The sequence below is a fragment of the Phoca vitulina genome, unplaced genomic scaffold, assembly GCF_004348235.1.
Source record: "Phoca vitulina isolate PV1807 unplaced genomic scaffold, GSC_HSeal_1.0 scaffold12, whole genome shotgun sequence".
NCBI classification, from domain to species: domain Eukaryota; kingdom Metazoa; phylum Chordata; class Mammalia; order Carnivora; family Phocidae; genus Phoca; species Phoca vitulina.
This window is the reverse complement of record NW_022589715.1, coordinates 32,790,736-32,812,070: the sequence shown is the minus strand read 5'-3', so window position 1 is coordinate 32,812,070 and position 21,335 is coordinate 32,790,736. Positions and strand designations below refer to the sequence as shown.

At 48.1% G+C, this 21,335-nt stretch overlaps 1 protein-coding gene across 3 annotated transcripts in view; it reads left to right on the top strand.

Moving 5' to 3' along the window:
* LOC116636255 overlaps window positions 1–21,335 on the top strand; it is a 103,474-nt gene that overhangs the window by 66,895 nt on the left and 15,244 nt on the right. For all 3 annotated transcript variants that reach the window (XR_004300301.1, XR_004300300.1, XM_032410887.1), the window contains exon 2: window positions 10,246–10,425. Coding sequence is in view for 1 of the 3 variants with exons in the window: in XM_032410887.1 (XP_032266778.1) it covers window positions 10,246–10,425 (180 nt within the window). In the remaining 2 variants the exon portion in view is untranslated. The remainder of the gene's footprint in view (window positions 1–10,245; window positions 10,426–21,335) is intronic.

The following is a 21,335-nucleotide window of genomic DNA, read 5'->3' as shown; positions in this document are numbered from 1 at the left end:
GGTCAAGGGGCGCCTGGGTGGCTCAGTTGGTTAAGCGACTGCCTTCGGCTCAGGTCATGATCCTGGAGTCCCGGGATCGAGTCCCGCATCGGGCTCCCTGCTCAGCAGGGAGTCTGCTTCTCCCTCTGACCCTCCTCCCTCTCATGCTCTCTGTCCCTCATTCTCTCTCTCAAATAAATAAATAAATAAATAATCTTTAAAGAATGGTCAAAACAAGCATCAGTCAACTAGCTTAAGAAATTAGCCATAAAGGGGGCGCCTGGGTGGCTCAGTTGGTTAAGTGTCTGACTCTTGGTTTGGGCTCAGGTCATGATCTCATGATCGTGGGACTGAGCCCCACCTCGGGCTCTGTGCTCAGCATGGAGTCTGCTTCAGATTCTCTCTCTCCCTCTCTGTCAAATAAATAAATAAAATCTTTTTAAAAATCAGCCATAAAGGAATGGAATTTTCTCCTTATTTCTTTTTTTCCCAGTTTTATTGAGAAATAATTGACACACATCACTATAAGCTTAAAGTGTACAGCATGATGGTTTGATTTACATATATTGTGAAATGATTGCCACAATGGGTTCAGCTAATATCCATCCTCCTCTGTAAATACAGTAAAAAGAAAAGAAAAAAAAAAGAAAACAATTTTCTCCTGGTGATGAGAACTCTTAGGATTTACCCTCTTAACAACTTTCTTATATGTCTTACAGCAGTGTTAGCTCTAGTCATCGTGTTGTACATTACATCCTAGTGCTTATTTCTCTTATGACTGGAAGTTTGTACCTTTTGACCACCTTCCTCCAACTCCCCCACCCCCACATCCCACCTCTGGTAACTACAGGTCTGATCTCACTTTCTATAAGTTTGATTTTTTTTTCATTAAGTTAATTGCCCATTACTGCTGAAAAAAAATATGACTTACCATACATACTTACTTGCAAGGTACAAATAAACAAGAGACATAATGGAAAAGAGGCAAGGAAATATAAAAATTGAAACAAAATATGAACCCAGGAAATGACTAAACATAATGGTAAATGAATGTAGTCATAATTCTTCTACTAAAAACAAAAGCCTCAGTTCAGATTCAAAAATACAATCCATTAGTAAATTAATTATGAAGCGCACTCAAATGTTTCTTAAAAAGACAAAATCCAGAAAGTTAGATGAATATTTCCATCAAAATCAAACAGAAGGAAAGGAGAATTTCCAGAATCAATAGTGGTCTCTGAGCGTTCTCCTCTGTCCAGTTCTCTCACAGAAAAGAGACCACTGCCCCCAAATGCTCGACTCTGAGGTGTGTTGCTAGGGGGTTTTTAATGGGTCCCCAGAGGCTCCCATGTGTGGTGGGTACAAATCTCAGTCTGCAAACTCAAGGGTCGAAGAAACCTAAACTTCTCTGTTTTCCTTAATACAACTGGACTTCTAATACAGCCTCCCATTCCAATCAAGGCATCCCGATCTTCAACCTAGCCATTTGGAATTCGCCCCCTTTTCCCTGGGTTGTCTAGTTCTGGAGGACTTCCCGTGGCATGGGGGTGGAGCAGGGCAGATGCTCCTTCGTTGCTGTGGAGATGCAGGGTCCCTCAGGACCGGGCATCTCTCTACCTCTGTGCTGCGTCTGAGTGCTGGCAAAATCCCTCCGCCAGGCCTCAACAAGCTGCACACCCTCCTCCCTTCTCTGGAGTTTTGCTACCTCTCTGACTGGGATTCTCTCTGGAAAGTGAGCCACAGGGCCTGGTGTTCGCAGATCCTACACGTTCATTTGGGATGTTGCTCTTTCCTTGGGGCTCGGCTCAGCACAGAGACCCCTGAATCCTTTTATCCGTGATCACTAACATCTAAGCCAGAGGAGGCAAATTAGTAGCACACAGGTCAAATCCAGTCCAGCAGGTATTTTCTCTGGCTCAGACAGTATTTAAAGATTCTTTTGAAAAGATTATGAACATTTTTTTTTTTTTGAAGTAGAGCTTTAGCTTTTAGATCCAACTACCAGTTAGCAGGAAATGCAGAAAACAGAAGCACGTTAAATGACCCCAGCAAAACCCAGACTGTAGGAAATTGTATGACAAAAGACTTGGCTTCTTTAACAAATACATTGCAAGGGACAAAAAGATGAGGATCAAACCTGTAGATGAAAAGAAACTTAAAAACACCAATCACTTGCAATGCATGTACTTTGGATCCTGTTTCAGACAAACTGTAAAAAATAAAGTAATAGAAAATAAACATTTATGACCTTCATGAGAAAATTGTGAATTTTCACACTGACAGGCTATTATTTGATGTGAAATTATTGGGGTTTTGTTTAGTTATGATATTGTGTTATAGTTAGAAACGTGAGTCCTTATCTATACAAAGAAAATGGTGTGTCTAGGATTTACTGCAAAATAATTGAAGATGGGGGAAGTGGGTAGGGTTATAGATGAAACAAAATTAGCCATTATGGAAACTTGATGATAAGTACAAGGAAGTTCATTAAACTAATTTGTTTATTTTTAAATATGTTTGAAGTTTTCCATAGTAACATTTTTTTAAGGGGAGCTTCCCCATAAAAAAATCTGGTTTTGGATTCTCTTGAAAAAATGGAAAGATCTGGTAACACGAGGGTAGACCTCCATATTGCAGCCAGAGTTGAGAAGTGTTAGAGGAAGGTGGCATCCAGGGAAACACAGTCCCCGCCACTCCCCATTGATCTTAAACCTGGCTCACTTGCTGTGTTTATGATACCTGACTCAGCCATCAGTGTTCTGATCCGCAACCCAACCCGTAGGAACTTTCCTTCCAACACTCTTCCTCACCCAGCACACTGCCTGTTGTTCAAGTGGGGCTGGGCCAAAGGGGATGCCTGTTTTTTCTCTCCTTTTCATGATGTTTTTCCCCGAAATCCCTTTTCTGTGCTATGAATCCTTCTTGGTCCTCCACTGAGTCTAGGATTTTGAAACTCAAAAGCCAGAAGGAAACACTCGTCCCTCCTCCCCATCTTCTGCTTTTGGTCATTACCTCCCTTCCTTGAGGGAGTGAGAACCTGACACTGAATGGGGAAACAACAGATGGGGATGGAAAGGAAAAAATGGGGAAAATTTGGTTACAGTGTAGATATAGGTCTTATATACATCACACTGGCAAATATTAAAAGGTTGGATAATATCAAGTGCTGCCAAAGGTAAAGGAAAACAAAGTCTCATGGGAATGTTAACTGGTAAAACTCTCTGGGAAGTGGTTTGGAACTGTTAAGTGAACCAATACAGGTAGATCCTAGAACCCGGCTCTCCTGGAGGCTGAGCCAGAGAAACTCTTGCCCAAGGCCCCACAGAAACACATGTGAATATGTTCTTATAGAATCATTTGTAATAGTGAGGATTTGGAAACACCTAGAAATTTATTAATGGGAAAGCAGATAAATAAAATGTTATATGAAATGATGAGTACTATTCAACAGATAAATGCTCTGGTCTATGTTTACTCATATCAACTTGGAGCCATCTCAAAATCTCATCATCTTGACTGAACAAGAGTGAGAAGAGAATGATATATATATATAAAGACTGCTTCAGTGTATTTTTAAAAAATACACACAAAATAATACCAATACTGGGTCTGGATACAAATAGTAATATGGATTGGCAGGACACAGAATGACAGCAATGGTAAGAGGAGAAAAATGAGGCTGGGGATGGGACAAAGGGGAGGAAAAAAAAGTAAAATAAAAGTGAGCCCTGCATATGCTAATAAAGATGGTGTGCCTTGAACCAAGGAGTATGGCTAATTCATTCTCAGCACATGGTGTTTCAGCAAACAGAAAACCAAACCAAACCAAAACAAAACATCAGTTAATATTTAAAATATTAACCTGATGCATGTGGAAAGAGCATGTGAGGGAGTGGCTATGAATAACTGGAATGTGCCCAGGGGAAGCAGAGAGAGCTATCACTTAGGGGTCTAGGTAGAGTGGGGCCAGAGAATGGCCTTGGACTACTCCAGGGGACGTCAGGTGTCCCCAAACCTTCAGTCCCCTGTGATTCTCTCCAACAGCTGATCTCATTCTGGGGTCACGCTGTTATGGCCTCGAGTCACTTAATCACAGACATTCACCTCCTGGAAGCACTGCTGGCTGCTCTCAGGGAACCTGGTGGGTCACCAGGGATTGTCACCATGAGGTGCTTTCCACCTGTGGATAGTCTCAAACTCCTCCAGTAAGGTCAAGATAATCCTGGGAACAAATACTCCTGCAGCTCCTCCCTTTTTGCAAGCCTTCAATACTGAAAGCTATTTCTCAAACAACGTGTTGTATGATAGAGACTAGAACTGTCCAGCTTACCTTGGTTGGGCTGTGGAGGGACAGAGGAGAGTGGTGCTGGCCAACAGCTCTGATATTGCTTGAAGCCCCACTCTTGGGAGTGAAGGGGAGGAGGAAAGATGATGCGTTATTGCTATCTCCTGAGCCCATCCTCCTTCTCTCTCTTCCTCTTGCCCACCCTCCTCCTTTTACAAACCTATATTCAGTATGAATATGCGTGAGGCACTGTGCTAGGCACCATATGATATGAATCTGACATTGTTTCCTGCCCTCAAGATGATTCAAGTCTAGTGGGGAGCAAGTGGTGAGTGGGGTCAAGCATGATAGAGATCTGTGGGAGGTAAGGATGCTTTGAGACCACAGAGGAGGACAGCTACATCAGATGAGAGGGTATCAGGAATGGCTTATTGCAGACAGTGCTCCTTAAGCTGAGTCTGAAAGGAGAAATGGAGTTAATAAGAAGGGGAAGATTGGGGGAAAGGTATTCCTGCTGGAGGGAAGAGCATATGCAGTAGCTGGGAGGCATGAAACAGCAGGAAGCAGTGGGAAACTATCAGTAGTTACCCATATCTTGGCTTGGGACTCAGGAAGGGTCTCGGGTGACAGGACTTAACTCATGTCCTATCTCCTCCCTGAAGTCTGTAGAACTGCCTCAGCCCCATCATGTCTCCTCCTCTATATTCTTGGGCCAACATCTTATAATTAAAAAATTGCATGTTTCCTTATTATTATCATCATCATCATCATCATTATTATTTTCATGTGAAGGCTTTATTTCCCAGTCTTGACTCAGAGAGGGGCCCATGAGCCCTGTGTATCTCCCACCCAGTGTCTTACATGTAGTCTTTGCTCCACCATGGGGATGACTCGTGACCCAATTCTGAGTGGGGATGCTTTTCAGTGAGGAGGCAGAGTAAGGCAGGGGGTAGCAGCACCAAATCCCACCCTGGTGTACTGGATTTTCATCTGAGAGGCTTCTGGAAGGGTGTATCTAAGCTGGGCTGACATCTGGGCCAGTGCCCAGGTGAATCTTCTTCTGGGGCGGTGGGGTAGATGGCCTCTAAGATGGCGCCCAATGATCCCCATCTCCTGGTTGTCATGGCCTTGTGGGTGGGTGTAGTGTCCCACATTGCATCAGGGTTGATCTGTATGATCAACAGAATACAATGGAAGTGACAGTACATTCCTTTAAGCCCAGCTCAATAAAGACATTATACTTCTGCATTCCTTTCTGTCTTGGGCTGCTCACTCTGGAGGAAGCTAGTGCCATGTCATAAAGACACACAAGCAGCCCTATCACAGGTTCATGCAGTGAGTAACTGAGGTCTCCTGCCAACACCATGAGAGGAGGCATCTTAGATGCAGATCCTACAGCCCCAGCCAAGCCTTCGGATGACAGCAGCCCCACTTGACATATTGATCACAACCTCCTGAGAGACCTTGTGCCAGAAGCACCCAGCTAAGCTGCTTCCAAGTTCCTGACTCTTGGATACTGTTAGAGTTGATAAACGTTTATTGTTTAAGCCATGATGTTTTAGGGTAATTTGTTGCCTAGTGATAGATAACACAGTGCAGTTGGCAATTTTGAGTGGCTTTTCCTGCTTGTGTTTGGGGAGGCTTCCTGACTAGGGTTTTGCCTCCTCTGATAGGCAGAAGCTTTAGGGCTCCCAAAAGGCCACATCCACTCACCCTGATTCCTTCCCTCACTCCTTCTCCCTCCCCAGGTACTTCCCTTGAAGGGACCAATAACTCAACAGCTGATGCACAGAAACCTCATCTGGACTTTCCCTTATCTGACTAGCATAGAGCTTTCGGAGAACCAGCTACCGTCCCCACCCCTCCAGGGAGGCCTCAGTCAGGGAGGCACTGATGTGGGGCACAGGGACATCCCCAAAGAAATTCGTGTAAGCCAGCCTCATCAGAACCTTCCATACTTTGAAGCTCTAACCCCCACCCCCCTTTTGTTAAATTGGTATATACACCCTTACCTCTGGTTTTTCAGTGAGTTACCCATTACTCGGTGCTCCTGCACTCAGTGTGTGCACACACATCATCTGTTCTCCTATTAATCTGCTCCCTACTCCCACCCCTCAAACCTAAGCTGGTAGAGGAAAAGGTTTTCCTCCCAACACTCTCAAATCAAAGAAATCCCCAGGGGCTGTCAAATGGGAAGTTTTGAAGCCCTCCGCACTGAGTTTTTGGTCTGGTCAAAGGAACTTAACTTTAAGAGCAACCACCTCTGTGGGGGGGGGGATGCCCCAGGGATTCACAACCCCTTCAGCCCTGGTGCAGATGGCCAGGCGCCCACAGAAACGCAACTGCTGGGCCTGACGTCACAGCAGGGGCAACTTCTGACTTAGAGAGGCCCCTGTCTCCTGGTCTGTAGTGGCTTCCTTTTGGGTTTGGACTTATTTAACAAATGCTGAGTACTTGCCATGTGCCAGATTCTGTTCTAAGTACTTCACAAATATTAAGTCATTTAATCCTCCTAATGACCCTATGAGGTAAATGCTCTTGTTGTTGTCATTTTACAGATACAGATCCTAAGGCCCAGAGATGTTGAGCAATTTGCCCAAGGTCACACGGTGAGTGAGTAGCAGAGTAGGGAGTCACACTCAGGTGGTGCTCAGCTCGAAGATGAGAATTGACCCAATGTCTATTCAGTGAGCATTCTGGGCCTCTGGGGCACTGTTGCTTGGCCAGAGCTCCTGGGACTGGACAGGGTTATGTATCTGAGTTCTGACTGTGGGCAATCCAGAGGTACACATCCAAGCAGGGCACTGTGTCCTGAATAAGCCAGGCCCATTCTTACTAGGGAAAACCATGGGGGTGTTCATCTTCCAAGGCTAACCTCTGTCCTCAACCCTGAAGGTCGGCCTGAGCACTGTCTTGGGCAGGTGAGTCTCTTCTCTGCTTGTGCTCCTTCCTGTCTCCTCACCTTAGCTCCACCGGGTACCTGCGGGGAGGTCTCCACACTTGCCCATCTGCCTAGACCAGTGGTTCTCAACCAAGGGCAATTTTGCCTCCCAGGGGACATGTGGTGATGTCTAAGACATTTCTGATTGTCTCGACTAGAAGGCTACTACTGGCACCGAGAGAGAAGAGGCCTGAGATGCTGCTAAACATTCTAAAATGCATAGGATGACACCTCACAACAGAAGATTACCTCGACCAAAATGTCAATAGTGCAGAGGTTGAGAAACTGACCTGGGCCCATCTCACAATATCCTTAAGGCTGAAGAACCCCGCCCCTGCATACACACATACAACGATCAGATTCCTGTTACGGTGGGGCTCTCTGGGCCCCCCCTGGGGCTCCGTGCATCCTCACTTCATCTCTTAGAGGCCACAACAGAACATGAAAGATACAGTTTGCATAGCTGCTACAAGTTCTTGAAAATAAAATACGGATTTTGAGGTATTGACAAATGTAGTTGACATTATTTTGTACCAGGCTCTGTGCTAGGCATTTTATATATTTTATCTTCTGTAATTCTCCTAAGCCAGCCTTAGAGGCGATTATCATCCCTATTTCACAGATTGGGAAACTGAGGCTTGACAAGGTTAAGTAACTTGCCCAAGGTCACACAGCTAATAAGTTGACAGGGCCAGGTTGGTAGCCTGCCCAGGCAGTCTGAATCTAGCACTGATCTACATACGGAGGCAAAGATGAGGTAAGTTTCCAAGGAGAGCCCACCCGATGCCTCCCTGGGGACAGAGGGATCAGCCCCACTGACTCCGCAGCAGGGCTGCAGCCAAGACTCTCAGAGCCGGGTGGAGTAGCTGGACCTGTGGTGGCTCTTAAAGAGGAAAGAGCAAGAGTAGAGAGAAGGGAGAGGCGGGTTGGTTTTTGTATGGGGACAGTTAAGAAAGGACCAGCAAGAAAGAGATGGGTAAGGAAGGAGGCCTGGGAGCTTTTTATTATTTATTATAGCAAGGGAAAGAATGGGAGGTTTGTTTCTAAGCTATAAATAGCCTCCTTTGATCCCTGTGCATATCAGGGATAAATGAGTCACTTAGACCTCAGAAATTAATGATTGTCCTAATTATTACCTCAAATGACCTTCTGGCATTCGTAATTCTGATCACTCCCTGCAAAGGAGCTGTGTCAGAGTTCAACCAGGTTTGGGGAGGAGGCAGGACTGGTGTGGGTGTTTCTGCGGTGACAGTCTCAGTTTGCAGAGATGAAATCGGCCTCAGCTCTTAAGGCCAGAGAACAGTTAGAGCCAGACCCCAACTTGGGGGGCCCTGCCCTCCTTGTGTTTGCCTTCAGGGCCCTGGTGAATCCTGAGTCTGCTGAGGCTGAGCGGTGACAGTCTGGAGGTGTTTGAAGATCGGCAGGCCCAGCTCAGAGCAAGAGGGCGGTTCGTGCAAAGCTGACATCCACCTTCCGCAGGGCCCCTTCCCATTCAGATTCCCGGAAGAGCTTTGAAGTTTCCTCTGTGTTTTCAGAGCCCTGATCCTACTGTACTGGAATTAGCCCACAGCCCTGCCCCGTCCCTGGGGACTGATTCCCCAACTGCAAAAATCTTAGAAAAATACTGCAAGCTCCACCCACCATCCCCAGGCACTGGCTGCTTTGTCCTTAGGCTAAAATAACAAAGGAGACCTCAGAACCCTCACTAGGGGACATTCTCTCTGCATTTATAGTTTCTCTGGAGACATTCCGGTGATGACCTCTGGGACTGGATCCGAGGGCAGGAGCTTCCAAGATGTGTGTGTGTGTGTGTGTGTGTGTGTGTGTGTGTGTGTTGGGGGGGCAGTTGGTGGGGAGAAAGTGGTATGGGTCAGAGTGAGTGAACAAGATTTGTCTCTGAAGGCCTCCTAAGGCGCAGGCAGGGTCCAGGGCAGTTACAGCAGGATCCAGAGTGCCTTTCCCATCATGGCCAATGAGCCAAGCACTGCCCTTCCTGTAGCCAAGTATCAGTCTCAGGGGATCCTTGTTGCTCCCAGCTTCGCACAAGTCGTCTGCTATCGTCTTGCTCAAGGCCACCAGAGAGTCATGAAGTGAGGATTGAAGAAGAAGGTTGGGGGAGGGGAGAGGAGGAGGGAAGAAGAGGTGGGAGGGAAGAAGAAAGACCCAAGACAGACAGATGGACCGAGACGGGGGAAGAGAGGGAGGAGAGCTGGGAATCCCAAACCAGCGGGATTTGCTTTTCAGAGCAGAGAGTCTGAGCAATGGTGTCATCTTGTGGCTGTGAGCAGAAATTACAACCAGGACAGGCGCACACACTGTCTCTCTCCCTCCCTCTCCCTCCCTCTCTCCCTCTCCACCCCCGCTCGTCCCCCTCTGCTTTTCCTTCTCTCCCTCTCCCTCTGTGTGTGTGTGTGTCTCTCTCTCTTTCTCCCCCCAGCTCTCCCCACCCCATCTCTCCTTCCCAGCTGCCCCTCCTCTTCATAGTCCAGAGTAAGACTTCTATATGCAAGCTTCTAGAATGGTACTGTCTGAAAGCAGTAGCCACTAGCCACATACAGCAATTTATACCTAAATGTAAATTAAGTGACATCAAATTTAAAATAGAAATTCACTTTCTCACTCACGCTAGCCACAAATGCTCACTAGCCCCATGTGACGAGGGGTTCCTGTATCGGACAGCACAGAAATAGAGTATTTCCATCGTTGTAGAAAGTTCTGTTGAACAATGCTGTTATAGAAAGTCCAGAGTTGTCATTTGATAGAGAGTTGTAAAAATTCAGAGGAAATATTGTTTAGAGTCTGCTTTCTACCTTCAGAGTATCCACTGGTTAAAGGTTTAGAGAGCAGATTTCCCGAGACTCTTTCCTCCCACTGTTGGGACGGCAGTGTTGCATTTTAGAAAGAAGAGTTGACTGGGTGTCAGATAGACCTGAGCGTGAACCCCAGCTCTGCCACATAAGCCTCTCTGGACCTCAGTTTGCTCATCAGTCAAATAATTCCTCTAGACTTTTCCAGTTCTAATCAGGCTGTTCTCTGCCAGGGTTTGGCGAGGGCTGCTGTCAAACCAGGAGGGACGTGAGCAACGAGCAAGCCCCTGAGCTGTGCCCGCCTGTGCTTTCTGCAACTGTGGGGCCACAAGCCGTGGATCTTGGCACTCTCCCCACCCCAACGGATCCCCCAAGCCACTCCAAACCCTGCTCCTCTCCCGCATACCTCGCAGGTGAGTCCCCATCTGCCTGGTGAAAGACAGGCTGTTTGGTGTTTGCATCAACCCTAACTTTAAGACTCATTCACTCATTCAACAAATATTTATTGCACTCTTATTATGTGCCAGGCACTGTCCTGAGACTTGGGGACCTGGCTATAAATACAAATGTCTCCATTCTGTGCCTTACATTTTAACTGGGGAGACAAGATATTAGGCACTTAAATATATCATGTAATGGGGAATAGTAATTAAGTGTGACAAAGGGAAATCAGGCAGGGGGATTGTAAGGGTATTTCTGATCAGGTAATTGATCAGGCAAAGCTTGTATAAGCAGGTGACACGGGTGCAGAGGCCTGAGTGATGTGAGGGAGTAGGACAGCAGATATCTGAGGGGAAAGGGAATTATAAATGCAAAGGATACAAAGGCCCAAAGCCAGCTGTGTGGGTCTTCTCCCCAGGGTAAGCAGCTACAGCAGATGACACACATGGTAACTGAGGGGTCCCGGGCCTGGGATCTAAGAATAGATGGAACATTTATCCCTTTGCTAGGTAGCCCTGTCTTTAGCATCCAAAGATCTCTTTATAGAACTCCACTGGCGGGGGCACCTGGGTGGCTCAGGCTGTTAGGTGACCAACTCTTGATTTTGGCTCAGGTCATGATCCCAGGGTCTTAGAATGGAGCCCCGAGTCGGGCTCCGCGCTCAGTGCGGAGTCAGCTTGTGATTCTCTCTCTCCCTCTCCCTCTGCCCCTCCCTCCCGGAGCTTGTGCTCATGCGCATGCGTGTGTGCTGTCTCTCTAAAATAATAAATCAATCTTAAAAAAAAGAGAAGACAAGAAATCCACCTGCCCAAGGCCCACAGAGCATGTGGGAGGCCATGCTCTAGGTTTGGATTCAGGGCCTTCTGGCTCCCATTCTTCTGAATACAGAAGCTGATTTTTGACGTGAGGAATCCAACACACTTCACCTTCTGGCCCAGTGTTTTCTTCCTCCAAATTATTGGGGCTCCCTTTTGTGGCTGATGGGTGATCCCGCAACTCTGCTTTTGCTTGTATCAAACAGTCTAGATCTCCAACTGAACATCTGCACTAAGACATCAGAGTTGACATTTAAGAAGAGCAGTTCTTTCGGAGAGAATGCCCCAGCTTTAGACATCCGGTGACCGGCCAGTCCCCATTCCAGGCTAGCCGGCTCGGCCTCTTGCTCATTTCATGAACAGAGCACCGTTTGCTGGGGTGTTCTGCTCATTTTCCAGCTTGACAACAGAGCACCGTGTGCAGGTATGCTTACTAAATGTCACCTGGAACATTTTTTTGTTCTTGTTTCCGAAGGCTTACGTTCTCTCTAGGCAGCCAGCCAGTTGCTTACAAGTGAAACTGCTCCAAAACTAGATTGCTACTGGGGCCCATTTAGGTTTGCTTTTCCAGCCCGAGTCAACAAGAATGAGTCAAACGTCTCATTTGGACGTGGACGTGGATTGAGAATCCAAACGTCTCCTGAGTGGCCTCTGGGTTATTGGACTCAAAAGGTCAGAAATGTCTGAGGCAAGAAGTCTGAGGACCTGCTATCTTGTCTCCATGTTCGCATTCAGGATGCCCGTTTTCCGTCTCCTGAAGCCCAGTGAGGCAGCCTGGTGCATGGGCCTGGGTCTTTGCCCAGAGAGCATTTGGTTGTCTTGGTGGCCTGATTCAAATAACCTCTACTAAAATTAAAAACAAAACAAGCAAATACAAAAAAGAAAAAAAAAAGTGCCCACTTGAGTGTTAGGAAACATCTTCACAATGAATTTAGTCTTTTAGTTTTTATGGTTTCAGCAGCTGCCTTATTTGGGTGTGTTCTTGACAGTTGATGGTTTCAGAGGGTTCTATGCAAAAGGAAGTGCTCTGATCAGAAAGTGTGACTTGGTCCTTGAAACACTCTCGGTGTAGGAAACTGACTGCAGCTTCGAGCTCTTGCCCTTGGCTCTTCAGGGTCAGTGTCTCTTGCTCAGGCAAGTTTGTCTGGTGAATTTGCTCAGCAAATTCAAGACGTATTACGTCTTGTTGTAGGGCTCCCCGGGGACACCTGCCTGGGCTTGGGGAGAGCTCTGTGGGAAGGTGCCTCTTCTAGCTGAGCCTGTCCCCGCACCTTTGTACAGGGAGCGGAGGTCGGTCACCACTGCCTTGAAGCTGACGCAGTGTGCCTCCATCAGAAGCCACGATAGACTCACCTGAAGTAAAATCATTGGCAATGAGGGCCAAGAATGACTTAGCTGTCCTCCCCCTGCCGCAAGAAACAGGCCTGCCACGGCCGCCCGTCTGGAGAGAGTCACAAGGGCATTTGCCGCTGTGTGGTTCTCAGTTTTAGGAAGATGCGACTGGGGGCCGGACGAGGACTGGCACTGTCGGCAAGGTCTCAGAGCAAGGGTACTTGGGGGCTGCTGCGGGGATGGTCACTCCGTGAAACATCTCAGGAGGCCAGGTGGGCAATATATATCATGCCCATGTCAGGCCTGGCTTATTGTTAGTTACCAGTTACTGTTAATTTTTAAGATTGACCCCTTTCCATTCTCAAAAACATCCCACTTTGCAGGACAAATGATATGACTGGTACCCAGCCTTTGGGGTACCTTTAGGAAATGAATCCTAAGAATGTGTATAAAGATGTAGCTTTAGGAATATTTGCCACAGGGCTATTAGCTGTAAAAAAAAGTTAGCGATAAATTATGTGTCTTACAACAGAGAATTAACTAAGTTAAATAAATTATAGTACATCCACATTGTAGAATCCTAGATAGCCATTACAAAATGGAATATAGCAAAATATTAAATAGCATGGAAATATATGTGTATTATTAAGGAAATATATGCCTCCTAATCCCCAGAGTCTGTGAATATGTAAGGTTACATGACAAAAGGGAATTAAGTTGAAGCTGATGTTAAACAACTGACCCAGAGAAAGGGAGATTATCCTAGATGATCCAGGTGGACCCAATGTAATCACAGCAGTCTTTAAATGTGGAGGGGGCAGGGCAGGCACAGGAGAATGGTGCCCTATGAGAAAGACTCCACCAGGCATTGCAGATGGAAGGGGGCCAGGAGCCCAGAAATGCTGGCAACTCCTAGAAGCTGGAAAAGGTAAGAAAATGGGTTCTCTCCTTGAGCCTCCAAAAAAGGAATGGGGCCTTCCTGACACCTTGATTTTAGCCCAATGAGAGCCACTTTGGACTTCTGACCTACAAAACTAGAAGATGATAAATTTGGATTGTTTTAATCCACTGAGGTTGTAGTAGTTTGCTACAGCAGCAATAGGAAACTAATATAATGAATTTCTTTTTAAATAATAATAAAAAAAGAGATGGTGATAATAAAAGTCACTTAAAAGAAAGGATTAGAGGGGCACATAGGTGGCTTAGTCAGTTGGGCATCTAACTAAAATCTTAAAATTAAAGGAAGGATTAGAAATCATTCCTTATAATTTAACCCAACAGCCATGCTAGGAGGAAGCCTGGCATAGTCTTCTTCCTACAAAAATATCTGGAGGAGGAGCTCCTAGCTGGTTGCTGTTTTGTTATTAGTAGAAAATAATAATCCAAGGGATAAGTAAATGAGCTGACCAGCCAGCAGCCTGAGAATTGTCCTACAACGGTGCATAATTAATTGCATAAAATGGGGCAAGAACAATCAGTACTATGGGTCCAGAGGAGGGAGAACCAGGGAGCTATGGCTTTTGAGAATTCTGGGACTGAGAAAGGAAAAGAACTTGAAAGGAAACCCTTTCCAAGTAAGTGGAAACTGCCAGGTTGTTCTGCTGGTTTGCGCTAGTAAATCCCATACTGGCACCAGGAAGTAGAAGAGGGTGATGGCTTTTCCAGCCCCACCCAGGGGCAGGGAGCTGAGCATGTTTGCAGTCTGGCCCATTCTGAACTCTTCACTGGAACAACCTGCTCAGGTTGGAGAGTTGCAGAGGATTCTCTCCTAAATAAAATCCTTGCCTGTTTGCTTTGAAGGAGCTCTTAGGGAAACCCCAGACTCTTGGCAAAGGCTGCAGAGAATAAGGTATCTGAAAATGAAAACACCATTTTTTTTTCTTTGCTAGAGGGTCCAAAACCACCACCTCTTTGAGTTAGTCCGTTGTAAAGACTCCCTTCTGTAGCAGATAGGGCTCTCTGGAAGGAGGTGCTGAGCTGGGGTTTGGCGAGCAGGACATTCATTAGGGATAAACACCTGTGAAGGTGAAGAGCCAAAGTGGCTCTCATTGGGCTAAAATCAAGGTGTCAGGAAGGCCCCATTCCTTTTTTGGAGGCTCAAGGAGAGAACCCATTTTCTTACCTCTTCCAGCTTCTAGGAGTTGCCAGCATTTCTGGGCTCCTGGCCCCCTTCCATCCTGGCCCAGCAGGATTGGGCACAGAGGGTGGTGATGCTGAGAGGAAGTCCTGACAAAGCTGAGCCCACGGGCATATGTGGCCCATTAGAGTGGCTGGTGGGGGAATGCCGTGGCCAGCTTTTTTTTTCTTTTAAAGATTTTATTTATTTATTTGTCAGAGAAAGAGAGAGCACAAGCAGAGGGAGAAGCAGGCTCCCTGCCGAGCAAGGAGCCCCATGCAGGACTTGATCCCAGGACCCCGGAATCATGACCTGAGCCGAAGGCAGATGCTTAACCAACTAGCCATGCAGGCGTCCCAGTGGCCTGCTTTTAGACACCCTGCCCGTGACCAGCAGTTTTGGTGAGGCAGCTCTCGGCCAGCCCCAGCCAGCTGAAGGCTGTGTGCTGGACGGCAGCAAGTCCTTTTCTGAGAGGCAGTCAGGATGGCCCATCGCTGTCAACCACACCATGCCCCTGGTGGACCTTGTTCTGCTTGTTGGCCAGAACCCATAGTCCTGCTAACCTGGTGGGTACGAGAGGGACTTGGCTAATTTGCAGGCTCCTGAAAGCAGAGATGACACAACTGGGGAAATATGACAAGGAGGCTGAAATTCAGCTCTGAACAAAGAATTTGATAAGAGAGCATGACTATTTACAATGGGACAGAACCCTTCAGAGGTCCTGAGCCTCTAGAAGAGTCAGAGCTTGGGAATTTGTGACAGGATGGAGAGGGATTTCTGTACTGAGCCAGAAAGTGGACAGGTTGCCTCTAAGGCTGCTTATGTCCCTGGGGGGTGGGTGGGGTGGGGTATGTGTGGTTAATGGGGCCACCTCAGGTTCTGCCTCAGGGGGGCTGCTCTTGGCCATCTGTGGCTCTGTCTACTGGTGTCACCTCTGGGGCTGACATCCACCTTCCTGTCATGTCTGCTTCCAGAAGTTTGCCACAGACCAGGTCGCCCTTAGTCCCAGAGGGGGCCCAAATCCAGCTCAGAGAATTCCTACAGGCTGGCCCCTTTGGATTACCCCCCTCCCGTTCCCCCTCCTCTGGTCCCACTTGCTTGGATTCCGGTCTGAATTCCTCCTTCCCATTTTGGCCCTTTTGGATTTGCTGACCCTGGCATGTCCCCCCTCCCTCCAGGACCTGGCTCTGCTGCCTGGCTCTCAGCCCATGCCCTGTGGCTCTGGACACTGTATTTCCTCTCTCGATCAAGTGCCCAAGACCTCATTTACATACCCAGTCCTGTCCCAGAGGCAAGATCAGTCAGTAACAAGTGCTGCACAAGTCCCTTGGTGAATGGGTCTTCCTTTTATTCGCTCAAGCCATACCTGCCACAAATCCTAGAAGGGAACACCTTTTCCTAGTATCTCAGAATTTGATGAGCAAGTCATGTTTATATTCGTGCTGCTCATTATTTCATATGTATGTTTAAAAACCTTCGTATGTCATCCATGCAAAATGATATGCATCAGGTACATGTCGCCACATCTGAGTACCAGCCCACCACCTGTTTAAGAATTAGAGAGGGATCAGTACCTTTGAGGTCCCCTGTCATCCCCGGTCTCACTGAGGTGGTGCAGGGGACCTGTCTGGATTCCAGGGCCATCATTTCTTTATTGCTTTTTACAATGTTACAGCCTATGTATGCATTCCTATGCAATATGCTCTTTGCTTCTGTTAGTTTTTAAAAATTCACATAAATGGAACTTACTGTATGATTCTTCTGCGATGCTTCCTTTCACTCAATATTATGTTTTTGAGATCCAGCTCTGCTGTGGCATGAGATTTTATATTTCAGTCAGGCCCCTCATCAGTCTTCATCTTTCCTGTGATCCCACAGGCTAACAGTTCTTGGGCTCTTGGTTTGTCTGAAAGACAAACCCCCTTCTTTTCTCATTACCTTCCTCTTGTCTCCTCCTTTGCATCTTCCTCTATAACCTCCTTCAAGGGCAAAGCCCACCCTCCACCACACCCACCCATGCACCTCTGCATAGGGTTTCTGGAGACAAATACATGACCATTGCACTCGTGGGGAGGTGGTTTAATGATTGTGACTCTTTTACTTTGCTGAAATCTGGACCCTGGGACAGAAATGAGTTTTCTCTTCCTGCTCTAGGAAAGTGAAGCATGTTGAATTTATTGCTATTGGACTGGGCAGGCAATGTTTTGCAAACTTTAGTGAGCACAAAAATTACCTGGGGGTCCGGTGGGAGCTTGTTAATTAGGGAGACTGATGGACCCCCAGTCCCCAGAGGTTCAGAACCAGATGATGGGATTATCTGGGGGGGGCCCAGGAATCCGTGTGTTAGCAAACAAGCCCCTCTCTGCCCAGCAAGTCTGATGCAGACTCTCTTTGGCTACTCTTTCAGCAAAGAGTAGCCTCTGCCCCAGCCAGAAGCAGGAGCGCTTGACCTGAAATACCATCAACCTCCAAGCATTTCTCTTAGCCAGTCAATGAAGGCCTGTCGTCTGCGCTTTCAACGCTGGGCCTGAGTAGAAATCTTCACTGAGGCTTGAAGTTCTGGCAAGGGTGAAGGTCAGGTTCCAGAACGGGTCATCTGAACCCTGCTGCCTCTGTCCAGTTTCAGTCTTACGGACACGGCTGCATTTCCATCCAGACAGCTGGAAGAAGCGGTCAAGGCTTGCTGCTGACACAGGGTGGCTCAGCCACCGGCCCGACACCAGGGTCCACAGGGCTGGGCCACGAGCGGGGTAGTGGTGGCAACGGCAGTGGCACGAGCCGAGCCCACAGGCCGCCCTGGAGCCAGCAGGTGCGGGCCGACCCGAGCCGCTCTAGGCCTCACTCAGGCATTTGCCTGCTCTCCATCTCGGCCAGCCTGGGAGAGACAACTACTACACAACTTTGGCAGCATCTGTTGATTGTGGGCACCCTGTCTGACTTCCCCTATAGAACACAGATCTTGGCCAGTGGCCACACTTCGGTCACCAGTCCCGCTTGTTGGGGAAGAAGGCTTGTAGGCCACTAGGGCACATTGCAGGGATTCCTGGGAAGCAGCTGGACTGTTCTTTCCCAACCTAATGAAATGGAAAGCAAAGGTTTTGAGCCCAGGGCAGTAGAGAGGTCCTAGGTGGTACCGGGGGATCGCAGGACATCTGTTGGTCTTTGACTGATGGAACTGAGGGAGAGATGGGGGCATTGTTCAGTTAATGAGCCCGGCTCTGCAGGGTATTGAGGCCTTGGTGATGAACAAAAGGCACGGGGTGGGGGTGGGGTCCCTGGCCTCACGTTGCTCTGTCTATGTAAGTAAATCATTGCAGGTATGTGCAAACTGAAATATTTGCTAGGTCAGTGGGGAATGCCAAGGGGTGGGAGGGAGGTTATGAACTTGACTTTGATAGTCAAGGAATGCTTCAGAGGAGGAGACATGCTGGATCTTAAGGGATGAGTGGGAGTCTGAAAGTTAGGAGAGGGCATTTCAGGCAAAGGAGAGGTCAAGGTCAAAGGCTCGAGATGTTCAAGCAGGCTTCAGATGATTGCACTTATGGGAAGTGCCTAAAGCAGTCCACCTCCTAGAGACGGAGAGTAGAAGGGAGGGCGCCAGGGGCAGAGACAAGGAGGAAATGGGGAGTTAGGGTTTCAAGGGTACAGCTTTTTCATCAACTTTGCAAGATGAAAAGAATTCTGTGGGTGGGTGTGGTGGTGGTTGCACAACAACATGAGTGTACTTAATGCCCCTGAATGAACAATGTGCCACTTAAACACGGTTAAGATAGAATATATATAAAAATGGCACCTGAGAGCACTGGGACTTTAAAAGCTCTCCTTGCTGAAAATGTTGCCCAATAGAATTTCTCAGAGTGATAATTATTGGTGATAGTCAACAAATTGAGTCCTAGCTACTGATTCTTTATATTAAATTCTTCATATTAAAAAAGCTAAGAGAAAGTTTTTTATAATGATAAAAGTTATACTGATTTCTAAAAACCAAAGTTTTTATTTTAAAGATTTATTTATTTATTTATTTGACAGAGAGAGAGAGAGAGAGAGAGCACATGAGCCGGGGGAGTGGGAGAGAGAGAAGCAGGCTCCCCGCTGAGCAAGGAGCCCGATGCAGGGCTTGATCCCAGGACCCCAGGATCATGATCTGAGCCAAAGGCAGACACTTAACTGACTGAGCCACCCAGGTGCCCTAAAAAACCAAAATTATTTTTGAATAATCTTTTCTAAGCAGGAAAACTACACACAAGGGCTCCCCAAAGTCACTTTGGACATACAACATTACCATAAGCAAGTGAGGGTTCCAGGGCTCCAAGCAAGGCAATGGCAGAATGGATGGAGGGGATGTGGGTATAGACAGCAGGTGTCAGGTAGGTAGAACAGCTGTGGAAAGCAAGGGAGAATCCCGGCTGGCTGGATGGCTCATGGCATGAGGCTTGGTGAGACCAGGGTAGATGGGGGTACTGTTAATCAAGCTCTGGAAGGAGGAGCAGAGGTGTGGGGAAGGGGATCTACGTGTTAGGTGGAAACCAGCACACTACTCAGGCATGGTATTCAGGGACCTCAGGGTGGAGCTAAGGATTTGAGAATATGGGGCGTGGATGGTGGTAGAAGTGCTGTATGCTGTAGAGATGAGCCTGAGCGAAGTGTGGAGGGAGGAGGGACCATGACAAAGGACATAACTCTGAGGAGTGCCAACCCTTTCAGGGGGGCAGAGCCTGAGCTGACAAGATCCACTTAGATGATACAGTTTCAGGGTCCTAGGATGCCTTTGCATCCCTCACCCTATTCCCATCCCTGTAACTCCTCCAGAGTTTCCCCATGCCTGGAGCTCTTCAACTCAGGAAAAGTGTGACCATGAGGGGCACCTGGGTGGCTCAGTCAGTTAAGCATCTGCCTTTGGCTCAGGTTGTGCTGTCCCAGTCAGAGGCCCAGGCAGTTATGGTCGGAGAGGTGACCTAAGGGCTGAGATCACACAAAGGTGCCAACAGCTGATGCCCCTGGTTTCCTGCTAGCATGTTCCTGTGGGAGAGGAGAGTATCCAGGGGTCTCCGAGGAGAGCTCATGGACAAGGGGCACTGGGCAGGGAGGAAGGGGCACAAGGCCCTCTCTGGTCAATTTGCAGATCCATCTTGTTTTCACTCCAGAGGATTCCCCAGCCTTAGCCCTGCCCAGTCTGGGTGACGAGATTGCTGAGAAGTTAGTGAGGACGAGTCTGTAGGCTTGTCTTCTCTGCTTTCAGCCTCTGGTGAGGGCTGGCGGGGTTGGGGTGGGGGATGAAGTGACTGCATTAGCTTTGGCATGATCCCCCCCCCCCTCCCAGTACTGATTACATCCAGCTGTCGTGGAGCACCCTGCCCTTTACTGCACAGTGCAGAACAGGTGCCTCATTAGTACCCCCTCAGGCCAAGGACGCCCGAAAGGAAGAGGTTGTGGAGGCTGTGTCTACCCTCAGACCCCTGCTGCTTGGAGAGGGAGGGCAGCCCTGGTCAGAAGAGGGCCCCTGCCTTATTCCCCTCGGTTTCCCTCTCTGGCCTGACGGCTGGAATTGAAGTTCCGCAGGGGCCACATCCACAGTCAGGTTTCAGGTCCAGCCCCACGTCAGGCCTCGCTCTCAGGCCCTGCGAGAAGGTGGTGAATATGCAGGGACATCCAGTTCCCGGTGCGGGGAGAGCCTGCCTGCCACCCAGCTGCTCATAGGGAGCCTGGGTGGAAGGGGCCATCCAGGAGTGGGTGGCTCACAGCTGTGCCCATGGGGGGTGGGGTAGGGCTGGCCTCAGACCCCCAAACAGCATATCAGCAACTTGTTCAGAGCCCCCTTGGGTTCCCCCAGGCAACGGGGTGAAGCAGAGGGGAAGATTCCCAGGGCTGTGTGCTAGGTAAACAAGCGGGGAGGTGAGGCAGTAGGGGGCCGTGAGAAAAGGCTTCTGGAAAACAGGTGCTTCCTGTTCCTACCATGAGGCATGTGTCCTGCAGACTTCGGGCCCCTGGCTAGCGGAGAGTGACACTTGTAATAGCTACCCCAAGTGGAGCTCTTGCTGCACATCGCCCTGAATCATGTTACTTCTCAAAAGAGACCCGAGAGGGGGAAGAACAGCCTTCCTCTTCTCCAAACATTTCTGCCCGTATTTTTTACCAACCCATCAATGTTCCTGGAGACCCTGCAGGGTTATGGCTGCAAGAAGCTGGGTTATGGCCCAGGAAGGCTTAGTCACTGACCTCAGGACACCTGTCATCTGTGGGAGAGGCTAGGCCAACACGTCAGGCAAAGAAACAGTGACCCAGGCAGAAGAGCTCTGGAAGAACAGGCGGATGACACTGTAAGCATACAGACAAGTCAGCTGTGTTCACAGAATGGGTATGAGGTCTATGGTGTCATCCATACTTTGGGACTTTGGCCTTTGAGGAAATGAGCAAGGAGATGGTCATCCAATCATGACCCTGCTAAGACCAGGATTCGTTCTTTGATTCTGGTGTCTTCTACTTCTATCTTTACCCCCAAACTGCAGGAAATCACGACGAACTAAAATCAGAGCCCTGCTAAGCTTGTTACGTCCCCTAAGGAGCTTCCACCTGCTTCCTACACAGTGTTGCCTCCAACCAAACTCTGTCATAAGGGTCA